General features: G+C 42.1%; 1 protein-coding gene across 1 annotated transcript in view; it reads right to left on the reverse strand.

The window, feature by feature from the left end:
* KANSL1 (KAT8 regulatory NSL complex subunit 1) overlaps positions 1-23,743 on the reverse strand; it is a gene marked incomplete in the record, with an annotated part of 533,970 nt that overhangs the window by 159,047 nt on the left and 351,180 nt on the right. The window contains 2 exon segments of the mRNA XM_053713685.1: positions 20,720-20,878; positions 21,174-21,339. Of these exon segments, the coding sequence (XP_053569660.1) occupies positions 20,720-20,878; positions 21,174-21,339 (325 nt within the window).

The following is a 23,743-nucleotide window of genomic DNA, read 5'->3' on the forward strand; positions in this document are numbered from 1 at the left end:
GTTTTCTCTTGTAAGATGTATAGAGTCCACGGATTCATCCTTACTTGTGGGATACCAATACCAAAGCTTTAGGACACGGATGAAGGGAGGGACAAGACAGGGACCTTAAACGGAAGGCACCACTGCTTGTAGAACCTTTCTCCCAAAAATAGCCTCCGAAGAAGCAAAAGTATCGAATCTGTAAAATTTGGAAAAAGTATATAGCGAAGACCAAGTTGCCGCCTTACAAATCTGTTCAACAGAAGCCTCATTTTTAAAAGCCAATGTGGAAGCCACAGCTCCAGTAGAATGAGCAGTAATTCTTTCAGGAGGCTGCTGTCCAGCAGTCTCATAGGCCAAACGGATGATGCTTTTCAGCCAAAAGGAAAGAGGTAGCCGTAGCCCTGTAACCTCTCCGTTTACCAGAATAACAAAATACAATGAAGATGTGTGACGGAAATCTTTAGTTGCTTGTAAGTAGAATTTTAAAGCACGAACCACATCAAGATTGTGTAACAGACTTCCTTCTTTGATGAAGGATTAGGACACAGTGAAGGAACAACAATCTCTTGATTGATATTGTTATTAGAAACAACCTTAGGAAGAAACCCAGATTTGATACGCAAAAACCACCTTACCTGCATGGAAAACCAGGTAAGAGGAATCACATTGTAAAGCAGATAGCTCAGAAACTCTTCGAGCCGAAGAGATAGCTACTAAAAACAAAACTTTCCAAGATAGAAGCTTAATATCTATGGAATGCATAGGTTCAAATGGAACCCCTTCAAGAACTTTAAGGACTAAGTTTAGGCTCCAAGGCGGAGCAACAGGCTTAAATACAGGCTTAATTCTGACCAAAGCCTGACTAAATGCTTCAATGTCTGGGACATCTGCCAGACGTTTGTGTAATAGAATAGACAAAGCAGATATTTGCCCTTTCAGGGAACTAGCCGATAATCCCTTTTCCAAACCACCTTGGAGAAAAGACAATATTCTAGGAATCCTAATCTTACTCCACGAGTAACCTTTGGATTCACACCAATAAAGATATTTGCGCCAAATCGTATGATAGATCTTCCTGGTGACAGGCTTTCTAGCCTGAATCAGGGTATCAATGACCGACTCAGAGAAACCACGCTTTGATAGAATCAGGCGTTCAATCTCCAAGCAGTCAGACGCAGAGAAATTAGATTTGGATGCGTGAACGGACCTTGGATTAGAAGGTCCCGTCTCATTGGCAGAGTCCACGGTGGAACCAAGGACATGACCACTAGGTCTGCATACCAAGTCCTGCGTGGCCACGCAGGTGCTATCAGAATCACAGAAGCTCTCTCCTGCTTGATTCTGGCAACCAGACATGGGAGGAGAGGAAAAGGTGGAAATACATAGGCCAGATTGAAGGACCAAGGCACTGCTAGAGCATCTATCAGTACCGCCTTGGGATCCCAGGACCTGGACCCGTAACGAGGAAGTTTGGCATTCTGACGGGACGCCAACAGATCCAATTCTGGTGTGCCCCATAGCTGAATCAGCTGGGCAAATACCTCCGGATGGAGTTCCCACTCCCCCGGATGAAAAGTCTGACAACTTGGGAAATCCGCCTCCCAGTTCTCTACTCCTGGGATGTGGATTGCTGAGAGATGGCAAGAGTCATCCTCTGCCCATCGGATTATTTTGGTTACCTCCATCATCGCTAGAGAACTCCTTGTTCCTCCTTGATGATTGATATAGGCTACAGTCGTGATGTTGTCCGACTGAAACATGATGAATTTGGCCGCAGCAAGCTGAGGCCACGCCTGAAGCGCATTGAATATCGCTCTCAGTTCTAGAATGGTTATCAGAAGAGATTCCTCCCAAGACCATAAGCCCTGTGCTTTCAGGGAGTTCCAGACTGCACTCCAGCCTAGCAGGCTGGCATCTGTCGATACAATGAGCCACTCTGGCCTGCGGAAGAACATTCCCTGAGACAACCACCAGAAGAGAATCTCTGGTCTCCTTCCAGATGCAGTTGAGGAGATAAATCTGCATAATCCCCATTCCACTGTTTGAGCATGCATAGTTGCAGTGGTCTGAGGTGTAGGCGGGCAAAAGGAAAAATGTCCATTGCCGCTACCATGAGTCCGATTACCTCCATACACTGAGCCACTGATGGCCGAGGAATGGAATGAAGAGCTTGGCAAGTGGTTAAGAATTTTGATTTTCTGACCTCTGTCAGAAATATTTTCATTTCTACTGAGTCTATCAGAGTCCCTAGAAAGGAAACTCTTGTAAGAGAGAAGAGAGAACTCCTTTTTATGTTGACCTTCCACCCGTGAGATCTCAGAAAAACCAACACGATGTCTGTGTGGGACTTTGCTAGCTGGAAAGTTGACGCCTAAATTAAGATGTCGTCTAGATAAGGTGCCACTGCTATGCCCCATGGTCGTAGAACCGCCAGAAGGGACCCTAGCACCTTTGTGAAAATTCTGGGAGCCGTGGCCAACCCGAAGGGAAGGGCCACAAACTGGTAATGCCTGTTTAGAAAGGCGAATCTCAGAAATTGATGATGATTTCTGTTAATAGGGATGTGTAGATACGCATCCTTTAAGTCCAAGTAGTCTCCATCTTGAATGATGGAACTTTGAGGAACTTGTTTAGAATTTTGAGATCCAAGATTGGTCTGAAAGTTCCCTCTTTTTTGGGAACCACAAACAGGATTAAGAAAAACCCTAGCCCCTGTTCCTCTTTTGGGACTGGGCGGATCAACCCCATGGTATGTAGGTCTTCTATACAGCGTAAGAACGCCTCTCTCATTGTCTGGTTTAGAGACAATCGAGAAATGTAAAATCTCCCCCTTGGAAGGGAGTCTTTGAATTCCAGAAGATATCCCTGGGACACAATTTCTAAAGCCCAGGGAGAACATCTCTTGCCCAAGCCTGAGTGAAGAGAGAGTCTGCCCCCTACTAGATCCGGTCCCGGATTGGGGGCTACCCCTTCATGCTGTCTTAGAGGCAGCTGCAGGCTTCTTGGCCTGTTTACCCTTGTGTTCCAAGCCTGGTTAGGTCTCCAGACTGACTTGGATTGGGCAAAATTCCCCTCTTGCTTTGCAGCAGAGGAAGCTGAAGCGGGACCACGCTTAAAATTCCCAAAGGAACAAAAATTATTTTGTTTGGTCCTCATCTTATTTGAACTATCCTGAGGGAGGGCATGACCTTTCCCTCCAGTGATGTCTGAAATAATCTTTCAGTTCAGGCCCGAATAGGGTCTTTCCTTTAAAAGGGATGTTCAAAAGTTTAGATTTAGATGACACATCAGCAGACCAGGACTTAAGCCATAACGCCCTGCGTGCTAAAATGGCAAAACCTGAATTCTTTGCCGCTAATTTAGCCAGTTGAAATGCAGCATCTAATAAAAGAATTAGCCAACTTAAGGGCCTTAATTCTGTCCATAATCTCCTCTAATGGAGTCTCCTTCTGAAAAGCCTCTTCTAGAGCCTTAACTTAGAAAGCAGCTGCAGTAGTTACAGGAACAATGCACGCAATAGGTTGGAGAGAAAACCCCTGATGAACAAAAATTTTCTTCAGGAGACCCTCTAATCTTTTATCCATAGGATCTTTGAAAACACAACTGTCTTAGATAGGTATAGTTGTACGCTTAGAGTAGAAATAGCTCCCTCCACCTTAGGAACGGTCTGCCACGAGCCCCCCATGTCTTGTAAAGTAAAAGAATTTGACGCACTAGAGGTACTTTGTGTTACTTGTGCGGGCGTTACTGGTTGTGACACTTGGGGAGAGCTAGATGGCTAACCCTCATTTACTTCTGACTGAGAATCATCTATTGCTCTATTGTTAAGTGCTAATATATGTTCTTTATAGTTTATAGACATATCAGTACAATTGGGACACATTCTAAGAGGGGGTTCCACAATGGCTTCCAAACATATTGAACAAGGATTTTCCTTGGTGTCAGACATGTTAAACAGGCTAGTAATGTAACAAGCAAGCTTGGATCACACTGTAATCAAAGTAAATAACACTTAGAATTAAAACGGTACTGTGCCTTTAAAAGAAAAAAAGCTGCACAAATTCTGCAAAACAGTGTAAAAAAGCAGTAAACTTAACGAAATTTTTACAGTAGCATCATAAAGCCTTAGTAACTTTGCACAGCTATGCAAATAAGCAATTAACCCCTTAATGGCAAAACCGGATTGAAAAAAACGTCAAAACCGGTAAAAAGGACTACCTGCCCTTCAGAACGATTTGTGGGGAAAAAAAACAAACTTCTTTTACAGCCCTCAAACAAAGCAGGAACCTCTGGAGAAGCAGTTAGATGTCTCTGAGGAAAAGAAACTGCACAACTGAGGCGCGAAAATAGGCTCCTCCCACCTCACTCAATGTTTTGAGGCCTACCAGTAAAAAAAACACCAGAGTGTCTCTTAATTAACCATGTGGGTTAAAACCCCCCCCAAAAAAGCCACAATGACCCCTTAAGTCCCTTCAAAAAACATAATTTATGCTTACCTGATAAATTTATTTCTCTTGTAGTGTATCCAGTCCACGGATCATCCATTACTTGTGGGATATTCTCCTTCACAACAGGAAGTTGCAAGAGGATCACCCACAGCAGAGCTGCTATATAGCTCTTCCCCTCACTGCCATATCCAGTCATTCGACCGAACCAAGCCGAGAAAGGAGAAACCATAGGGTGCAGTGGTGACTGTAGTTTAATTAAAATTTAGACCTGCCTGAAAAGGACAGGGCGGGCCGTGGACTGGATACACTACAAGAGAAATAAATTTATCAGGTAAGCATAAATTATGTTTTCTCTTGTTAAGTGTATCCAGTCCACGGATCATCCATTACTTGTGGGATACCAATACCAAAGCTAAAGTACACGGATGATGGGAGGGACAAGGCAGGAACTTAAACGGAAGGAACCACTGCCTGTAGAACCTTTCTCCCAAAAACAGCCTCCGAAGAAGCAAAAGTATCAAATTTGAAAAAAGTATGAAGGGAATACCAAGTTGCAGCCTTGCAAATCTGTTCAACAGAGGCCTCATTTTTAAAGGCCCAGGTGGAAGCCACAGCTCTAGTAGAATGAGCTGTAATCCTTTCAGGAGGCTGCTGTCCAGCAGTCTCATAGGCTAAACGGATTATACTCCGAAGCCAAAAAGAAAGAGGTTGCCGAGGCCTTCTGACCTCTCCTCTGTCCAGAGTAAACAACAAACAGGTTAGATGTTTGGCGAAAATCTTTAGTAGCCTGTAAGTAAAACTTCAAGGCACGGACTACGTCTAGATTATGCAAAAGACGTTCCTTCTTTGAAGAAGGATTAGGACATAATGATGGAACAACAATCTCTTGATTGATATTCTTGTTAGAAACCACCTTAGGTAAAAACCCAGGTTTTGTACGCAGAACAACTTTATCTGAATGAAAGATCAGATGAGGAGAATCACAATGTAAGGCAGATAACTCCGAGACTCTTCGAGCCGAGGAAATAGCCATCAGAAAAAGAACTTTCCATGAAAGAAGTTTGATATCAATAGAATGAAGGGGTTCAAACGGAACCCCTTGAAGAACTTTAAGAACCAAGTTTAAGCTCCATGGAGGAGCAACAGGTTTAAACACAGGCTTAATTCTAAGTAAAGCCTGACAAAATGCATGAACGTCTGGAACTTCTGCCAGACGCTTGTGTAAAAGAATAGACAGAGCAGAAATCTGTCCCTTTAAAGAACTAGCTGATAATCCTTTGTCCAAACCCTCTTGGAGGAAGGACAATATCCTAGGAATCCTAACCCTACTCCATGAGTAAATTCTTGGATTCACACCAATGAAGATATTTACGCCATATCTTGTGGTAAATTTTCCTGGTGACAGGCTTTCGTGCCTGTATTAAGGTATCAATTACTGACTCGGAGAAGCCACGCTTTGATAGGATCAAGCGTTCAATCTCCATGCAGTCAGTCTCAGAGAAAGTAGATTCGGATGATTGAAAGGACCTTGAAGTAGAAGGTCTTGTCTCAGAAGCAGAGTCCATGGTGGAAAGGATGACATGTCCACTAGGTCTGCATACCAGGTCCTGCGTGGCCACGCAGGCGCCCATTTAAGGCTTTACTTACATTAATAAGCCTGATACCATTTAAGGCTTTACTTACATTAATCCGGTATCAGCAGCATTTTCTAGCAAATTCCATCCCTAGAAAAATATTAACTGCACATACCTTATTGCAGGAAAACCTGCACGCCATTCCCTCTCTGAAGTTACCTCACTCCTCAGAATATGTGAGAACAGCAATGGATCTTAGTTACTTCTGCTAAGATCATAGAAATCACAGGCAGATTCTTCTTCTAATGCTGCCTGAGATGAAACAGTACACTCCGGTACCATTTAAAAAACATAATTTATGTAAGAACTTACCTGATAAATTCATTTCTTTCATATTAGCAAGAGTCCATGAGCTAGTGACGTATGGGATATACATTCCTACCAGGAGGGGCAAAGTTTCCCAAACCTCAAAATGCCTATAAATACACCCCTCACCACACCCACAATTCAGTTTAACGAATAGCCAAGAAGTGGGGTGATAAGAAAAAAGTGCGAAAGCATATAAAATAAGGAATTGGAATAATTGTGCTTTATACAAAAATCATAACCACCACAAAAAAGGGCGGGCCTCATGGACTCTTGCTAATATGAAAGAAATGAATTTATCAGGTAAGTTCTTACATAAATTATGTTTTCTTTCATGTAATTAGCAAGAGTCCATGAGCTAGTGACGTATGGGATAATGATTACCCAAGATGTGGATCTTTCCACGCAAGAGTCACTAGAGAGGGAGGGATAAAATAAAGACAGCCAATTCCTGCTGAAAATAATCCACACCCAAAATAAAGTTTAATGAAAAACATAAGCAGAAGATTCAAACTGAAACCGCTGCCTGAAGTACTTTTCTACCAAAAACTGCTTCAGAAGAAGAAAATACATCAAAATGGTAGAATTTAGTAAAAGTATGCAAAGAGGACCAAGTTGCTGCTTTGCAAATCTGATCAATCGAAGCTTCATTCCTAAACGCCCAGGAAGTAGAAACTGACCTAGTAGAATGAGCTGTAATCCTTTGAGGCGGAGTTTTACCCGACTCAACATAGGCAAGATGAATTAAAGATTTCAACCAAGATGCCAAAGAAATGGCAGAAGCTTTCTGGCCTTTTCTAGAACCGGAAAAGATAAACTGGAAGTCTTTCGGAAAGACTTGGTAGCTTCAACATAATATTTCAAAGCTCTAACAACATCCAAAGAATGCAATGATTTCTCCTTAGAATTCTTAGGATTAGGACATAATGAAGGAACCACAATTTCTCTACTAATGTTGTTGGAATTCACAACTTTAGGTAAAAATTCAAAAGAAGTTCGCAACACCGCCTTATCCTGATGAAAAATCAGAAAAGGAGACTCACAAGAAAGAGCAGATAATTCAGAAACTCTTCTGGCAGAAGAGATTGCCAAAAGGAACAAAACTTTCCAAGAAAGTAATTTAATGTCCAATGAATGCATAGGTTCAAACGGAGGAGCTTGAAGAGCCCCCAGAACCAAATTCAAACTCCAAGGAGGAGAAATTGACTTAATGACAGGTTTTATACGAACCAAAGCTTGTACAAAACAATGAATATCAGGAAGATTAGCAATCTTTCTGTGAAAAAGAACAGAAAGAGCAGAGATTTGTCCTTTCAAAGAACTTGCGGATAAAACCTTTATCTAAACCATCCTGAAGAAACTGTAAAATTCTCGGAATTCTAAAAGAATGCCAAGAAAAATGATGAGAAATACACCAAGAAATATAAGTCTTCCAGACTCTATAATATATCTCTCTGGATACAGATTTACGAGCCTGTAACATAGTATTAATCACCGAGTCAGAGAAACCTCTTTGACCAAGAATCAAGCGTTCAATCTCCATACCTTTAAATTTAAGGATTTGAGATCCTGATGGAAAAAAGGACCTTGCGACAGAAGGTCTGGTCGTAGCGGAAGAGTCCGCGGATGGCAAGAGGCCATCCGGACAAGATCCGCATACCAAAACCTGTGAGGCCATGCCGGAGCTACCAGCAGAACAAACGAGCATTTCTTCAGAATCTTGGAGATTACTCTTGGAAGAAGAACTAGAGGCGGAAAGATATAGGCAGGATGATACTTCCAAGGAAGTGATAATGCATCCACTGCTTCCGCCTGAGGATCCCGGGATCTGGACAGATACCTGGGAAGTTTCTTGTTTAGATGAGAAGCCATCAGATCTATTTCTGGAAGCTCCCACATTTGAACAATCTGAAGAAATACCTCTGGGTGAAGAGACCATTCGCCCGGATGCAACGTTTGGCGACTGAGATAATCCGCTTCCCAATTGTCTATACCTGGGATATGAACCGCAGAGATTAGACAGGAGCTGGATTCCGCCCAAACCAAAATTCGAGATACTTCTTTCATAGCCAGAGGACTGTGAGTCCCTCCTTGATGATTGATGTATGCCACAGTTGTGACATTGTCTGTCTGAAAACAAATGAACGATTCTCTCTTTAGAAGAGGCCAAGACTGAAGAGCTCTGAAAATTGCACGGAGTTCCAAAATATTGATCGGTAATCTCACCTCCTGAGATTCCCAAACTCCTTGTGCCGTCAGAGATCCCCACACAGCTCCCCAACCTATGAGACTTGCATCTATTAAATTACAGTCCAGGTCGGAAGCACAAAAGAAGCCCCCTGAATTAAACGATGGTGTTCTGTCCACCACGTTAGAGAGTGTCGTACAATCGGTTTTAAAGATATTAATTGAGATATCTTTGTGTAATCCTTGCACCATTGATTCAGCATACAGAGCTGAAGAGGTCGCATGTGAAAACGAGCAAAGGGGATCGCGTCCGATGCAGCAGTCATAAGACCTAGAATTTCCATGCATAAGGCTACCGAAGGGAATGATTGTGACTGAAGGTTTCGACAAGCTGAGATCAATTTTAGACGTCTCTTGTCTGTCAAAGACAGAGTCATGGACACTGAATCTATCTGGAAACCCAGAAAGGTTACCCTTGTCTGAGGAGTCAATGAACTTTTTGGTGAATTGATCCTCCAACCATGATCTTGAAGAAACAACACAAGTCGATTCGTATGAGATTCTGCTAAATGTAAAGACTGAGCAAGTACCAAGATATCGTCCAAATAAGGAAATACCACAATACCCTGTTCTCTGATTACAGACAGAAGGGCACCGAGAACCTTTGTAAAAATTCTTGGAGCTGTAGCTAGGCCAAACGGCAGAGCCACAAACTGGTAATGCTTGTCCAGAAAAGAGAATCTCAGGAACTGATAATGATCTGGATGAATCGGAATATGCAGATATGCATCCTGTAAATCTATTGTGGACATATAATGTCCTTGCTGAACAAAAGGCAAGATAGTCCTTACAGTTACCATTTTGAACGTTGGTATCCTTACATAACGATTCAATATTTTTAGATCCAGAACTGGTCTGAAGGAATTCTCCTTCTTTGGTACAATGAAGAGATTCGAATAAAACCCCAGCCCCTGTTCCAGAACTGGAACTGGCATAATTACTCCAGCCAACTCTAGATCTGAAACACAATTCAGAAATGCTTGAGCTTTCACTGGATTTACTGGGACACGGGAAAGAAAAAATCTCTTTGCAGGAGGTCTCATCTTGAAACCAATTCTGTACCCTTCTGAAACAATGTTCTGAATCCAAAGATTGTGAACAGAATTGATCCAAATTTCTTTGAAAAAACGTAACCTGCCCCCTACCAGCTGAGCTGGAATGAGGGCCGCACCTTCATGTGGACTTAGAAGCTGGCTTTGCCTTTCTAGAAGGCTTGGATTTATTCCAGACTGGAGATGGTTTCCAAACTGAAACTGCTCCTGAGGATGAAGGATCAGGCTTTTGTTCTTTGTTGAAACGAAAGGAACGAAAACGATTATTAGCCCTGTTCTTACCCTTAGATTTTTTATCCTGTGGTAAAAAAGTTCCTTTCCCACCAGTAACAGTTGAGATAATAGAATCCAACTGAGAACCAAATAATTTGTTACCCTGGAAAGAAATGGAAAGTAGAGTTGATTTAGAAGCCATATCAGCATTCCAAGTTTTAAGCCATAAAGCTCTTCTAGCTAAAAATAGCTAGAGACATAAACCTGACATCAACTCTGATAATATCAAAAATGGCATCACAGATAAAATTAGCATGTTGAAGAAGAATAATAATTATGAAAATCATGATCTGTTACTTGTTGCGCTAAAGTTTCCAACCAAAAAGTTGAAGCTGCAGCAACATCAGCCAATGATATAGCAGGTCTAAGAAGATTACCTGAACACAGATAAGCTTTTCTTAGAAAGGATTCAATTTTTCTATCTAAAGGATCCTTAAACGAAGTACCATCTGACGTAGGAATAGTAGTCCGTTTAGCAAGGGTAGAAATAGCCCCATCAACTCTAGGGATTTTGTCCCAAAATTCTAATCTGTCAGACGGCACAGGATATAATTGCTTAAAACGTTTAGAAGGAGTAAATGAATTACCCAATTTATCCCATTCTCTGGAAATTACTTCAGAAATAGCATTAGGAACAGGAAAAACTTCTGGAATAACCACAGGAGATTTAAAGACCTTATCTAAACGTTTAGAATTAGTATCAAGAGGACCAGAATCCTCAATTTCTAAAGCAATTAGTACTTCTTTAAGTAAAGAACGAATAAATTCCATTTTAAATAAATATGAAGATTTATCAGCATCAATCTCTGAGACAGAATCCTCTGAACCAGAAGAGTCATCAGAATCAGAATGATGATGTTCATTTAAAAATTCATCTGTATAAAGAGAAGTTTTAAAAGATTTTTTATGTTTACTAGAAGGAGGAATAACAGACATAGCCTTCTTGATGGATTCAGAAACAAAATCTCTTATGTTATCAGGAACATTCTGAACCTTAGATGTTGATGGAACTGCAACAGGTAAAGGTACATTACTAAAGGAAATATCTGCATTAACAAGTTTGTCATGACAATTAATACAAACAACAGCTGGAGGAATAGCTACCAAAAGTTTACAGCAGATACACTTAGCTTTGGTAGTTCCAGCACTAGGCAGCGATTTTCCTGAAGTATCTTCTGACTCGGATGCAACGTGAGACATCTTGCAATATGTAAGAGAAAAAACATATAAAGCAAAATAGATCAAATTCCTTAAATGACAGTTTCAGGAATGGGAAAAAAATGCCAATGAACAAGCTTCTAGCAACCAGAAGCAAAGAAAAAATGAACTTAAATAATGTGGAGACAAAAGCGACGCCCATATTTTTTGGCGCCAAATAAGACGCCCACATTATTTGGCGCCTAAATGCTTTTTGGCGCCAAATATGACGCCACATCCGGAACGCCGACATTTTTGGCGCAAAAGAACGTCAAAAATGACGCAACTTCCGGCGACACGTATGACGCCAGAAACAGAAAAGATTTTTTGCGCCAAAAAAGTCAGCGCCAAGAATGACGCAATAAAATGAAGCATTTTCAGCCCCCGCGAGCCTAACAGCCCACAGGGAAAAAGTCAAATTTTTTAAGGTAAGAAAAAATAATTGATTCAAGTGCATTATCCCAAATATGAAACTGACTGTCTGAAAATAAGGAATGTTGAACATCCTGAGACAAGGCAAATAAATGTTTGAATACATATATTTAGAACTTTATAAACAAAGTGCCCAACCATAGCTTAGAGTGTCACAGAAAATAAGACTTGCTTACCCCAGGACACTCATCTACATGTTTGTAGAAAGCCAAACCAGTACTGAAACGAAAATCAGCAGAGGTAATCGTATATATATATATATATATATATATATATATATATATATATAAGAGTATATCGTCGATCTGAAAAGGGAGGTAAGAGATGAATCTCTACGACCGATAACAGAGAACCTATGAAATAGACCCCGTAGAAGGAGATCACTGCATTCAAAATAGGCAATACTCTCCTCACATCTCTCTGACATTCACTGCACGCTGAGAGGAAAACCGGGCTCCAACTTGCTGCGGAGCGCATATCAACGTAGAATCTAGCACAAACTTACTTCACCACCTCCATAGGAGGCAAAGTTTGTAAAAACTGAATTGTGGGTGTGGTGAGGGGTGTATTTATAGGCATTTTGAGGTTTGGGAAACTTTGCCCCTCCTGGTAGGAATGTATATCCCATACGTCACTAGCTCATGGACTCTTACTAATTACATGAAAGAAATAAACTTTTGATTGAAGTTAAAAAACGAACTATAATACACCACTCTCCTCTTACTACGTCCATCTTTGTTGAGAGTTGCAAGAGAATGACTGGATATGGCAGTGAGGGGAGGAGCTATATAGCAGCTCTGCTGTGGGTGATCCTCTTGCAACTTCCTGTTGGGAAGGAGAATATCCCACAAGTAATGGATGATCCGTGGACTGGATACACTTAACAAGAGAAAAACTTTATAATTGCATCATTTACTGAACAAAAACGTTTTTTCCTAACAGTGTCACCAGTAACTAATGAGCCCTTCATGCAAGCTGAAATTCCTATCCAAGTGTCTGAATACAGCTTACCCTTCCATCATGGGAATATTGCCAGCCTTTTCTAGAATTAACAGTCTGTCTAGAAAAATATAGACTGAACATACCTCATATGCAGCTTAGCATGCAAACCGTTCCCCCAACTGAAGTTTTCCTGTACTCTTCAGCCCTTGTGAGAACAGCAGTGGATCTTAGTTACAAAGTGCTAAGATCATCACCTTCCTTGCAGAAATCTTCATCACTTTTCTGCCAGAGTAAATAGTACACACCGGTACCATTTAAAATAATAAACTTTTGCTTGAGAAATAAAAAACTAAACATTTTTGTCACCACACTCGCTCTGCCCTTCCCAGTACTTAGAGTAGGCAAAGAGAATGACTGGGGGGTGGAGCTAAGGAGGAGCTATATAGACAGCTCTGCTGTGGTTTCTCTCTTTGCCACTTCCTGTAGGGAAGGAGAATATCCCACAAGTAAGGATGAATCGATGGACTCGATACATCTTACAAGAGAAAACTTTCCCTTTTTCACAAACTTTAGGTTTCTCACTGAAATTATTTACAAACAGCTTGTGCAATTATGGCACAAATGGTTGTAAATGCTTCTCTGGGATCCCCTTTGTTCAGATATAGCAGACATATATGGCTTTGGCGTTGCTTTTTGGTAATTAGAAGGCCTCCAAATGCTGCTGCGCATCACACGTGTATTATGGCTAGCAGTGAAGGCATTAATTATATAGCTTGTAGGGTTAATTTTAGATTTAGTGTAGCGCTCAGCCTCCCACCTGAAATATCAGACCCCCTGATCCCTCCCAAACAGCTCTCTTCCCTCCCCCACCCCACAATTGTCCCTGCCATCTTAAGTACTGGCAGAAACTCTGCCAGTACTAAAATAAAGCTATATATGTTTGTTTTTTAAGCATATTTACATATGCTGCTATGTAGAATCCCCCCTTAGCACCCAACCTCACTGATCCCCCACCAAACAGCTCTCTAACCCTCCTCCTCTGACTTAATGGGCGCCATCTTGGGTACTGGCAGCTGTCTGCCAGTACCCAGTTTAGTAAAAAAAGTATGCTTTTTTTTAATTGTCCTTTTCTGTAGTGTAGCTTTCCCTCCCCCCAAGACAAACCCCCCACACCTTCGTTGTTTATTTATATTTTAAAAACAGAATTTATGCTTACCTGATAAATTACTTTCTCCAACGGTGTGTCCGGTCCACGGCGTCATCCTTACTTGTGGGATATTTTCTTCCCCAACAGGAAATGGCAGAGAGTCCCAGCAAAGCTGGTCACATGATCCCTCCTAGGCTCCGCCCACCCCAGTCATTCGACCGACGGACAGGAGGAAATATATATAGGAGAAACCATATGATACCGTGGTGACTGTAGTTAGAGAAAATAATTCATCAGACCTGATTAAAAAAAACCAGGGCGGGCCGTGGACCGGACACACCGTTGGAGAAAGTAATTTATCAGGTAAGCATAAATTCTGTTTTCTCCAACATAGGTGTGTCCGGTCCACGGCGTCATCCTTACTTGTGGGAACCAATACCAAAGCTTTAGGACACGGATGAAGGGAGGGAGCAAATCAGGTCACCTAAATGGAAGGCACCACGGCTTGCAAAACCTCTCTCCCAAAAATAGCCTCCGAAGAAGCAAAAGTATCAAATTTGTAGAATTTGGCAAAAGTGTGCAGGGAAGACCAAGTCGCTGCCTTACATATCTGGTCAACAGAAGCCTCGTTCTTGAAGGCCCATGTGGAAGCCACAGCCCTAGTGGAGTGAGCTGTGATTCTTTCAGGAGGCTGCCGTCCGTCTCATAAGCCAATCGGATAATGCTTTTAAGCCAAAAGGAAAGAGAGGTAGAAGTCGCTTTTTGACCTCTCCTTTTACCAGAATAAACAACAAACAAGGAAGATGTTTGTCTGAAATCTTTGGTAGCCTCTAAATAGAATTTTAGAGCACGGACTACGTCCAAATTGTGTAACAAACATTCCTTCTTTGAAACTGGATTCGGACACAAAGAAGGTACAACTATCTCCTGGTTAATATTTTTGTTGGAAACAACTTTCGGAAGAAAACCAGGCTTAGTACGCAAAACCACCTTATCTGCATGGAACACCAGATAGGGCGGAGAACACTGCAGAGCAGATAACTCTGAAACTCTTCTAGCAGAAGAAATTGCAACCAAAAACAAAACTTTCCAAGATAATAACTTAATATCTACGGAATGTAAGGGTTCAAACGGAACCCCTTGAAGAACTGAAAGAACTAGATTTAAACTCCAGGGAGGAGTCAAAGGTCTATAAACAGGCTTGATCCTAACCAGAGCCTGAACAAATGCTTGAACATCTGGCATAGCTGCCAGTCGTTTGTGTAGTAAGACAGATAAAGCAGAAATCTGTCCCTTAAGAGAACTTGCAGATAATCCTTTCTCCAAACCTTCTTGTAGAAAGGATAGAATCTTAGGAATCTTTATCTTGTTCCATGGCAATCCTTTGGATTCACACTAACAGATATATTTTTTCCATATTTTATGGTAAATTTTTTTAGTTACAGGCTTCCTAGCCTGAATCAGAGTATCTATTACAGAATCTGAAAACCCACGCTTTGATAGAATCAAGCGTTCAATCTCCAAGCCGTCAGCTGGAGGGAAACCAGATTCGGATGTTCGAATGGACCTTGAACAAGAAGGTCCTGTCTCAAAGGTAGCTTCCATGGTGGAGCCGATGACATATTCACCAGGTCTGCATACCAAGTCCTGCGTGGCCACGCAGGAGCTATCAAGATCACCGAAGCCCTCTCCTGAATGATCCTGGCTACCAGCCTGGGAATGAGAGGAAACGGTGGGAATACATAAGCTAGGTTGAAGGTCCAAGGTGCTACTAGTGCATCTACTAGTCGCCTTTGGATCCCTGGATCTGGACCCGTAGCAAGGAACCTTGAAGTTCTGACGAGACGCCATCAGATCCATGTCTGGAATGCCCCATAATTGAGTTATTTGGGCAAAGATTTCCGGATGGAGTTCCCACTCCCCCGGATGGAATGTCTGACGACTCAGAAAATCTGCTTCCCAATTTTCCACTCCTGGGATGTGGATTGCAGACAAGTGGCAGGAGTGATCCTCCGCCCATTGAATTATTTTGGTCACTTCTTCCATCGCCAGGGAACTCCTTGTTCCCCCCTGATGATTGATATATGCAACAGTCGTCATGTTGTCTGATTGAAACCTTATGAATTTGGCCTTTGCTAGTTGAGGCCAAGCTTTGAGAGCATTGAATATCGCTCTCAGTTCCAGAATGTTTATCGGGAGAAGAGATTCTTCCCGAGACCATAGACCCTGAGCTTTCAGGGGTTCCCAGACCGCGCCCCAGCCCACCAGGCTGGCGTCGGTCGTGACAATGACCCACTCTGGTCTGCGGAAGCTCATTCCCTGTGACAGATTGTCCAGGGTCAGCCACCAACGGAGTGAATCTCTGGTCTTTTGATCTACTTGAATCATCGGAGACAAGTCTGTATAATCCCCATTCCACTGTCTGAGCATGCACAGTTGTAATGGTCTTAGATGAATTCGTGCAAAAGGAACTATGTCCATTGCTGCAACCATCAATCCTATTACTTCCATGCACTGCGCTATGGAAGGACGAAGAACAGAATGAAGTACTTGACAAGAGCTTAGAATTTTTGATTTTCTGACCTCTGTCAGAAAAATCCTCATTTCTAAGGAATCTATTATTGTTCCCAAGAAGGGAACTCTTGTTGACGGGGACAGAGAACTTTTTTCTTTGTTCACCTTCCATCCGTGAGATCTGAGAAAGGCTAGGACGATGTCCGTATGAGCCTTTGCTTTTGACAGAGACGACGCTTGAATCAGGATGTCGTCCAAGTAAGGTACTACTGCAATGCCCCTTGGTCTTAGAACCGCTAGAAGGGACCCTAGTACCTTTGTGAAAATCCTTGGAGCAGTGGCTAATCCGAATGGAATTGCCACAAACTGGTAATGCTTGTCCAGAAAAGCGAACCTTAGGAACTGATGATGTTCCTTGTGGATAGGAATATGTAGGTACGCATCCTTTAAATCCACGGTAGTCATAAATTGATTTTCCTGGATAGTAGGTAGGATCGTTCGAATAGTTTCCATTTTGAACGATGGAACCTTGAGAAATTTGTTTAGGATCTTGAGATCCAAAATTGGTCTGAATGTTCCCTCTTTTTTGGGAACTATGAACAGGTTGGAATAAAAACCCATCCCTTGTTCTCTTATTGGAACTGGATGAATCACTCCCATTTTTAACAGGTCTTCTACACAATGTAAGAATGCCTGTCTTTTTATTGGGTTTGAAGATAATTGAGACCTGTGGAACCTTCCCCTTGGGGGTAGTTCCTTGAATTCCAGGAGATAACCTTGAGAAACTATTTCTAGCGCCCAAGGATCCTGAACATCTCTTGCCCAAGCCTGAGCAAAGAGAGAAAGTCTGCCCCCCACCAGATCCGGTCCCGGATCGGGGGCCATCCCTTCATGCTGTTTTGGTAGCAGTGGTAGGCTTCTTGGCCTGCTTACCCTTGTTCCAGCCTTGCATTGGTCTCCAGGCTGATTTGGGTTGTGAAGTATTACCCTCTTGCTTAGAGGATGTAGAATTAGAGGCTGGTCCGTTTCTGCGAAAGGGACGAAAATTAGGCTTATTTTTAGCCTTAAAAGACCTATCCTGTGGGAGGGCGTGGCCCTTTCCCCCAGTGATGTCTGAAATAATCTCTTTCAAATCAGGTCCAAATAATGTTTTACCCTTGAAAGGGATGTTAAGCAATTTTGTCTTGGAAGACACATCCGCTGACCAAGACTTTAGCCAAAGCGCTCTGCGCGCCACGATAGCAAACCCTGAATTTTTCGCCGCTAATCTAGCTAATTGCAAAGCGGCATCTAAAATAAAAGAGTTAGCCAATTTAAGTGCTTGAACTCTGTCCATAACCTCCTCATACGAAGATTCTTTATTGAGTGACTTTTCTAGTTCCTCGAACCAGAAACACGCTGCCGTAGTGACAGGAACAATGCATGAAATTGGTTGTAGAAGGTAACCTTGCTGAACAAAAATCTTTTTAAGCAAACCGTCTAATTTTTTATCCATAGGATCTTTGAAAGCACAACTATCTTCGATAGGAATAGTAGTGCGTTTGTTTAGAGTAGAAACCGCCCCCTCGACCTTGGGGACTGTCTGCCATAAGTCCTTTCTGGGGTCGACTATAGGAAATAATTTCTTAAATATAGGGGGGGGGGGGGGGAACAAAAGGTATGCCGGGCCTTTCCCACTCCTTATTTACTATGTCCGCCACCCGCTTGGGTATAGGAAAAGCGTCGGGGGGCACCGGAACCTCTAGGAACTTGTCCATCTTACATAACTTCTCTGGAATGACCAAATTGTCACAATCATCCAGAGTAGATAATACCTCCTTAAGCAGTGCGCGGAGATGTTCTAATTTAAATTTAAATGTCACAACATCAGGTTCAGCTTGTTGAGAAATCTTTCCTGAATCTGAAATTTCTCCCTCAGACAAAACCTCCCTCATGGCCCCTTCAGATTGGTGTGAGGGTATGACAGAACAATTATCATCAGCGTCCTCTTGCTCTTCAGTGTTTAAAACAGAGCAATCGCGCTTTCTCTGATAAGTAGGCATTTTGGATAAAATATTTGCTATAGAGTTATCCATTACAGCCGTTAATGTTGCATGGTAATAAGAATTGGCGCACTAGATGTACTAGGTGCCTCCTGTGTGGGCAAAACTGGTGTAGACACAGAAGGGGATGATGTAGTATCATGTTTACTCCCCTCATTTGAGGAATCATCTTGGGCAATATCATTATCTGTGGCATTACTGTCCTTACTTTGTTTGGACACTATGGCACAATTATCACATAAATTTAAATGGGGAGACACCTTGGCTTTCATACATATAGAACATAGCTTATCTGATGGTACAGACATGTTAAACAGGCTTAAACTTGTCAATAAAGCACAAAAAACGTTTTAAAATAAAACCGTTACTGTCACTTTAAATTTCAAACTGAAAACACTTTAGTACTGAATATGTGAAAAGGTATGAAGGAATTGTTCAAAATTCACTAAAATTTCACCACAGTGTCTTAAAGCATTAAAAGTATTGCACACCAAATTTCAGAGCTTTAACCCTTAAATTAACGGAACCGGAGCCGTTTTTACATTTAACCCCTATACAGTCCCAGCTATATGCTTTGCTGAGACCCAACCAAGCCCAGAGGGGAATACGATACCAAATGATGCCTTCTATAAGCTTTTTCAGTGATTCTTAGCTCCTCACACATGCATCTGCATGCCTTGCTCTCCAAAAACAACTGCGCATTAGTGGCGCGAAAATGAGGCTCTGTCTATAACTAGAAAAGGCCCCCATCTGAAAAAGGTGTCCAACACAGTGCCTGCCGTTTTTCTAAACAATCCCCAAGATTATAACCACCATTAATAGTTAGAATCTGCATAATATGCCTAGTAAAGCAATCGTTTTAGCCCAGAAAAAGGTCTACCAGTTTTTTAAGCCCTTTTGAAGCCCTTTATTCTTTTATTTAACTAAGAAAATGGCTTACCGGTCTCCATGAGGGGAAATGACAGCCTTCCAGCATTACATGGTCTTGTTAGAAATATGGCCAGTCATACCTTAAGCAGAAAAGTCTGCTGTTTCCCCCAACTGAAGTTACTTCATCTCAACAGTCCTGTGTGGAAACAGCAATCGATTTTAGTAACTTCTGCTAAAATCATCTTCCTCTTACAAACAGAAATCTTCATCTTTTTTCTGTTTCAGAGTAAATAGTACATACCAGCACTATTTTAAAATAACAAACACTTGATAGAAGAATAAAAACTACATTTAAACACCAAAAAACTCTTAACCATCTCCGTGGAGATGTTGCCTGTGCAACGGCAAAGAGAATGACTGGGGTGGGCGGAGCCTAGGAGTGATCATGTGACCAGCTTTGCTGGGACTCTTTGCCATTTCCTGTTGGGGAAGAGAATATCCCACAAGTAAGGACGACGCCGTGGACCGGACACACCTATGTTGGAGAAATACCTTTTTCTTGTGTACTTTGATCAACAGGTTTTTCTGTAGTGTAGCGGTTCCCGCCCGCTCCCACCCCGTGCGTGTCCCCGTCTGTCCCGCCCACGATCCTGCCACCCCTCCACACGGCCCATCGATGGCCGCCCACCCACGATACCGGCCATCGATGTTCGGTGCAGAGAAGGCCACAGAGTGGCTCTCTCTGCATCGGATGGCCAAGGGGGGTTATTGCAGGATGCCTTGATATCGAGGCATTACTGCAATAACCGGAAAGCAGCTGTAAGCGAGCAGGATCGCTTCCAGCTGCTTTCCAGACCAAGGACGTACGCCATACGTCCTCAGGTGTTAAGTGTATTTTTTTTTTTTTGAGGACGTATGGCGTATGTCCTTGGTCGTTAAGGGGTTAAAGGGACACTGAACCCAAAATGTATTACTTTCATGATTCAGATAGAGCATGTAATATTAAGCAACTTTCTAATTTACTCCTATTATCAATTTGTCTTCGTTCTCTTGCTATCTTTATTTGAAAAAGAAGGCATCTAAGCTTTTTTTTAGTTCAGTACTCTGGAAAGCACTTTTTTATTGGTGGATGAATTTATCCACCGATCAGCAAGGACAACCCAGGTTGTTCACCAAAAATGGGCCGGCATCTAAACTTACAATCTTGCATTTCAAATAAAGATACCAAGAGAATAAAGAAAATTTAATAACATGAGTAAATTAGAAAGTTGCTTAAAATGTCATGCCCTATCTGAATCACAAAAGAAAAAAAATGGTTCAGTGTCCCTTTAATATTGGCTGAAATTTAGACAGTGTTCAGTAAAAATCAGCCAGGTGGTGCACTTGTAAAAAGGTATTAGGGAAAACACTGATATATAACTATAACTCTAATCTCCAAGTGCTACTTATAGTAAGTGCAGAATTTAAAACTAACCCAACTTGCTTTGGAAGACTTTAATAAAGCTTGGCTTTATACTACACCTGTACAACTAATTCTATGATGGCCAGAAATCTTCAAAAACATTTTTAATCTCTAATTTATATTCATGAACTACTGTCAGGAATAAAATGATGAGGCCATTTATGCACATACTGCCTGTGAAGTCAGACGTCACACTCTGGCACTCTCTCCTCATTTTGTCCAGCGGTTTCTTGCTGAGCTGGGAAAACTTCAGAGTCTTGAGCTTGTAAGTGAGTCGGAACTGTCTGTCCTCTTTTAGCAAAGCTTCAAAGTGCAAATTAAGGGTGGTGTCTAGAAACAAGGGTGGACAAGGAAATACATTCACTGCTGAACAGCAAATTTTATAAAATACAGAAGATAAGGTTACTTTTGTCTCAGGGGCTTAGGGCCCAATGATCCATTCCAAATTGGGTACCAACAATGGGACAATCAGTTTCTCTTATACCTAAGAACTATTAAAAGAATATTAAAAGCCAATTTTGCACCAAACCATAGGTTAAATATGTTGTACAGGTAAACGTTCACAGCATCGTGTATAAAACAGCATAAACTTAGCAGGGGGCTCACAATAATCTCATGTACTCACCATGGGGGAAGGAAAGAATAGGGTGGTAGCCCGGGTCCAATAGTGCTATACGCTCATTTAGATTCATGGTACTGGGGTGCACGGTTTTCACAAAGGTTTTGCAGCCACACAGGATACATGTCGTGGGGGGCTCACAGCTACACTTCATCGACAGTGGCTTCTGCGGCTGGTTAATAAGAACACAAACTCAAGAGTTACCATCTAAAAACAATGCAGATGTGAAACAACAACAAAAGCTCCAAGATTGACTATTTGCAGCATTCTGTGGTTAAACACAACTTTCAGAAAATTCATAGAATAAAGCGATAAACTGGACAATGCTATCTCCAATTAACCTATCACAATCTTAAAGTTGAATAACCACCTAACTTTCAGCAATAGTTCTTTACTCTCGGCTTACAATAATTTTTTTCATATGTGAGAAGATATATATATATATATATATATTTGTGACTACCTGGGGTACAATGTACTTATGAGCATCCCAGCAAGAACAAGAGAAACAGATCACAAGTAAAAGATGCGTTCTAGCTGCAACATATACGCGCAAATACTTGTAGCACTAGGAGAAAAGCAACAAATATGCAGAAACATTGAAATAAAAAAACAGTTAAGGGTGGTGTCTAGAAACAAGGGTGCTACCAGATTAATTCCTTTCTTTCTGTTTAAGGAGAGTCCACGACTTCATTCCTTACTTGTAGGAAACACAGAACCTGGCCACCAGGAGTCGGCAAAGACACCCCCAGCCAAAGGATTAAATACCTCCCCCACTTCCCTCATATCCCAGTCATTCTGCCAAGGGAACAACAGTAGGAGAAATATCAGGGTATAAAAGGTGCCAGAAGAACAAACATTTTGGTCTGCCCAACTGAGCACATGGGCGGGGCCCGTGGACTCTCCTCATACTGAAGTAAAGGAAATCTGGTTAGCATAATTTATGTTTTCCTACATAATATGAAGAGAGTCCACAGCTTCATTCCCTACTTGTGGGCACATATACCCAAGCTTTAGAGGACACAGAATGAAAATGGGAGAGTAAAAAGAGGCGGACCCTATTCTGAGGGCACCACAGCCTGCAAAACCCTTTCTCCCAAAAGCTGCTTCAGCCGAAGCAAAAACGACAAACTTGTAAAATTTTGAAAAGTATGTAAGGAAGACCAGGTAGCCTCCCTACAACTCTGCTCCATAGAGGCCTCATTCTTAAAGGCCCAAGAGAAAGCCAGAGCTCTAGTTGAATGAGCCTTAATCCTCTGAGGAGGCTTATGTCCCGCTGTCTCATATGCTAAGCGAATAAGACCCCTCAACCAAAAAGATAAGGAAGTGGAAGAGGCCTTCTGCCCTCTACGCTTCCGAGAATAGACAGCAAAGAAGCAGTCTGTCTAAATTCCTTTGTAGATTGAAGATAGAACTTTAAAGCCCGAACCACATCCAAATTATGATGTAACCCTCCTTCGGAGAGGAAGGATTAAGATAAGTTAGGAACCACAATCTCCTGATTGATGTTGCGATCAGAAACTACCTAAGGGAGAAACCTAACCCAGTACGAAGAACAGCTTTAACAGCATGAAAAACTATAAGAACCTTCCAAGACAGTAATGTAATGTCAACCACACTGCATAGGCTCAAACTGAGCCCTCTGGAAAACTTTAAGGACTAGATTTAAACTCTGAGGAGCGGCAGATCTAAACACAGGCCTGATTCTAACCAGAGCCTGAACAAAAGACTGAACATCAGGAAGCTCAGCGAGCCTCTAGGGCAATAAAACAGATAAAGCCGAAATCTGTCCCTTTAGGGAACTAGCAGAAAGGCCCTTCTCCAGACCATCCTAGAGAAAGGAAAATATCCTGAAAACCTTAACCCTATGCCAGGGGAATCCACGCTTTTCACACCAGAATAAGTAGGTCCTCCACGCCTTATGATAGATGCAACGAGTGACCGTCTTTCAAGCTTGAATGAGTATCAATAACTCTCAGAAAAACCTCTCTTGGCTAGGACTAAGCGTTCAATCTTGTCAGGGTTTTTTCCCTGCTTTGTTTGCCATGTGCTGCTGGCAGCCATTTTACTCGCCTCTCTTGCTGATTCTGGTGCATACTGTGTGATGCTGATCATTTCCTGCACTTCCTTTTATGGCCAGACTGGTATACATCATCCGTGTGAGACAGGATGCAGTCTCAGAATTGTGATGTCATCACTTATTATTTAAAGGGCCTCTGTTTAGTATGCTTTGCCCTTGCGTTGTCTCAGACCTGTTTGTGAGAGCTCCTGTGTATTACCTGGCTGTCTGACGTCCCTCCTGGTTCCTGATCCCTGGCTTGTTCCTGACTCTGCTGTTCTACTTGTTCCTGATTCCGGCTCGTCTGACTACTCGCTTTGGCTCCTGACTCGGCTCGTCTGACTACCAGCTCTGGTTTTGATTCCTGGCACCCTGACAAATCTCCACGCAGTCAGCCTCAGAGAATCTAGATTTTGAACAAAAGGGCCGTGTTCCCTGCGACAATGTAACCTCCATGGAGGAGATGAAGACATCCCCACCAGATCCGCGAACCACGTCCTTTGCGGCCATGATTGAG

This window comes from Bombina bombina, chromosome 5 (genome assembly GCF_027579735.1).
Source record: "Bombina bombina isolate aBomBom1 chromosome 5, aBomBom1.pri, whole genome shotgun sequence".
Lineage (NCBI taxonomy): Eukaryota > Metazoa > Chordata > Amphibia > Anura > Bombinatoridae > Bombina > Bombina bombina.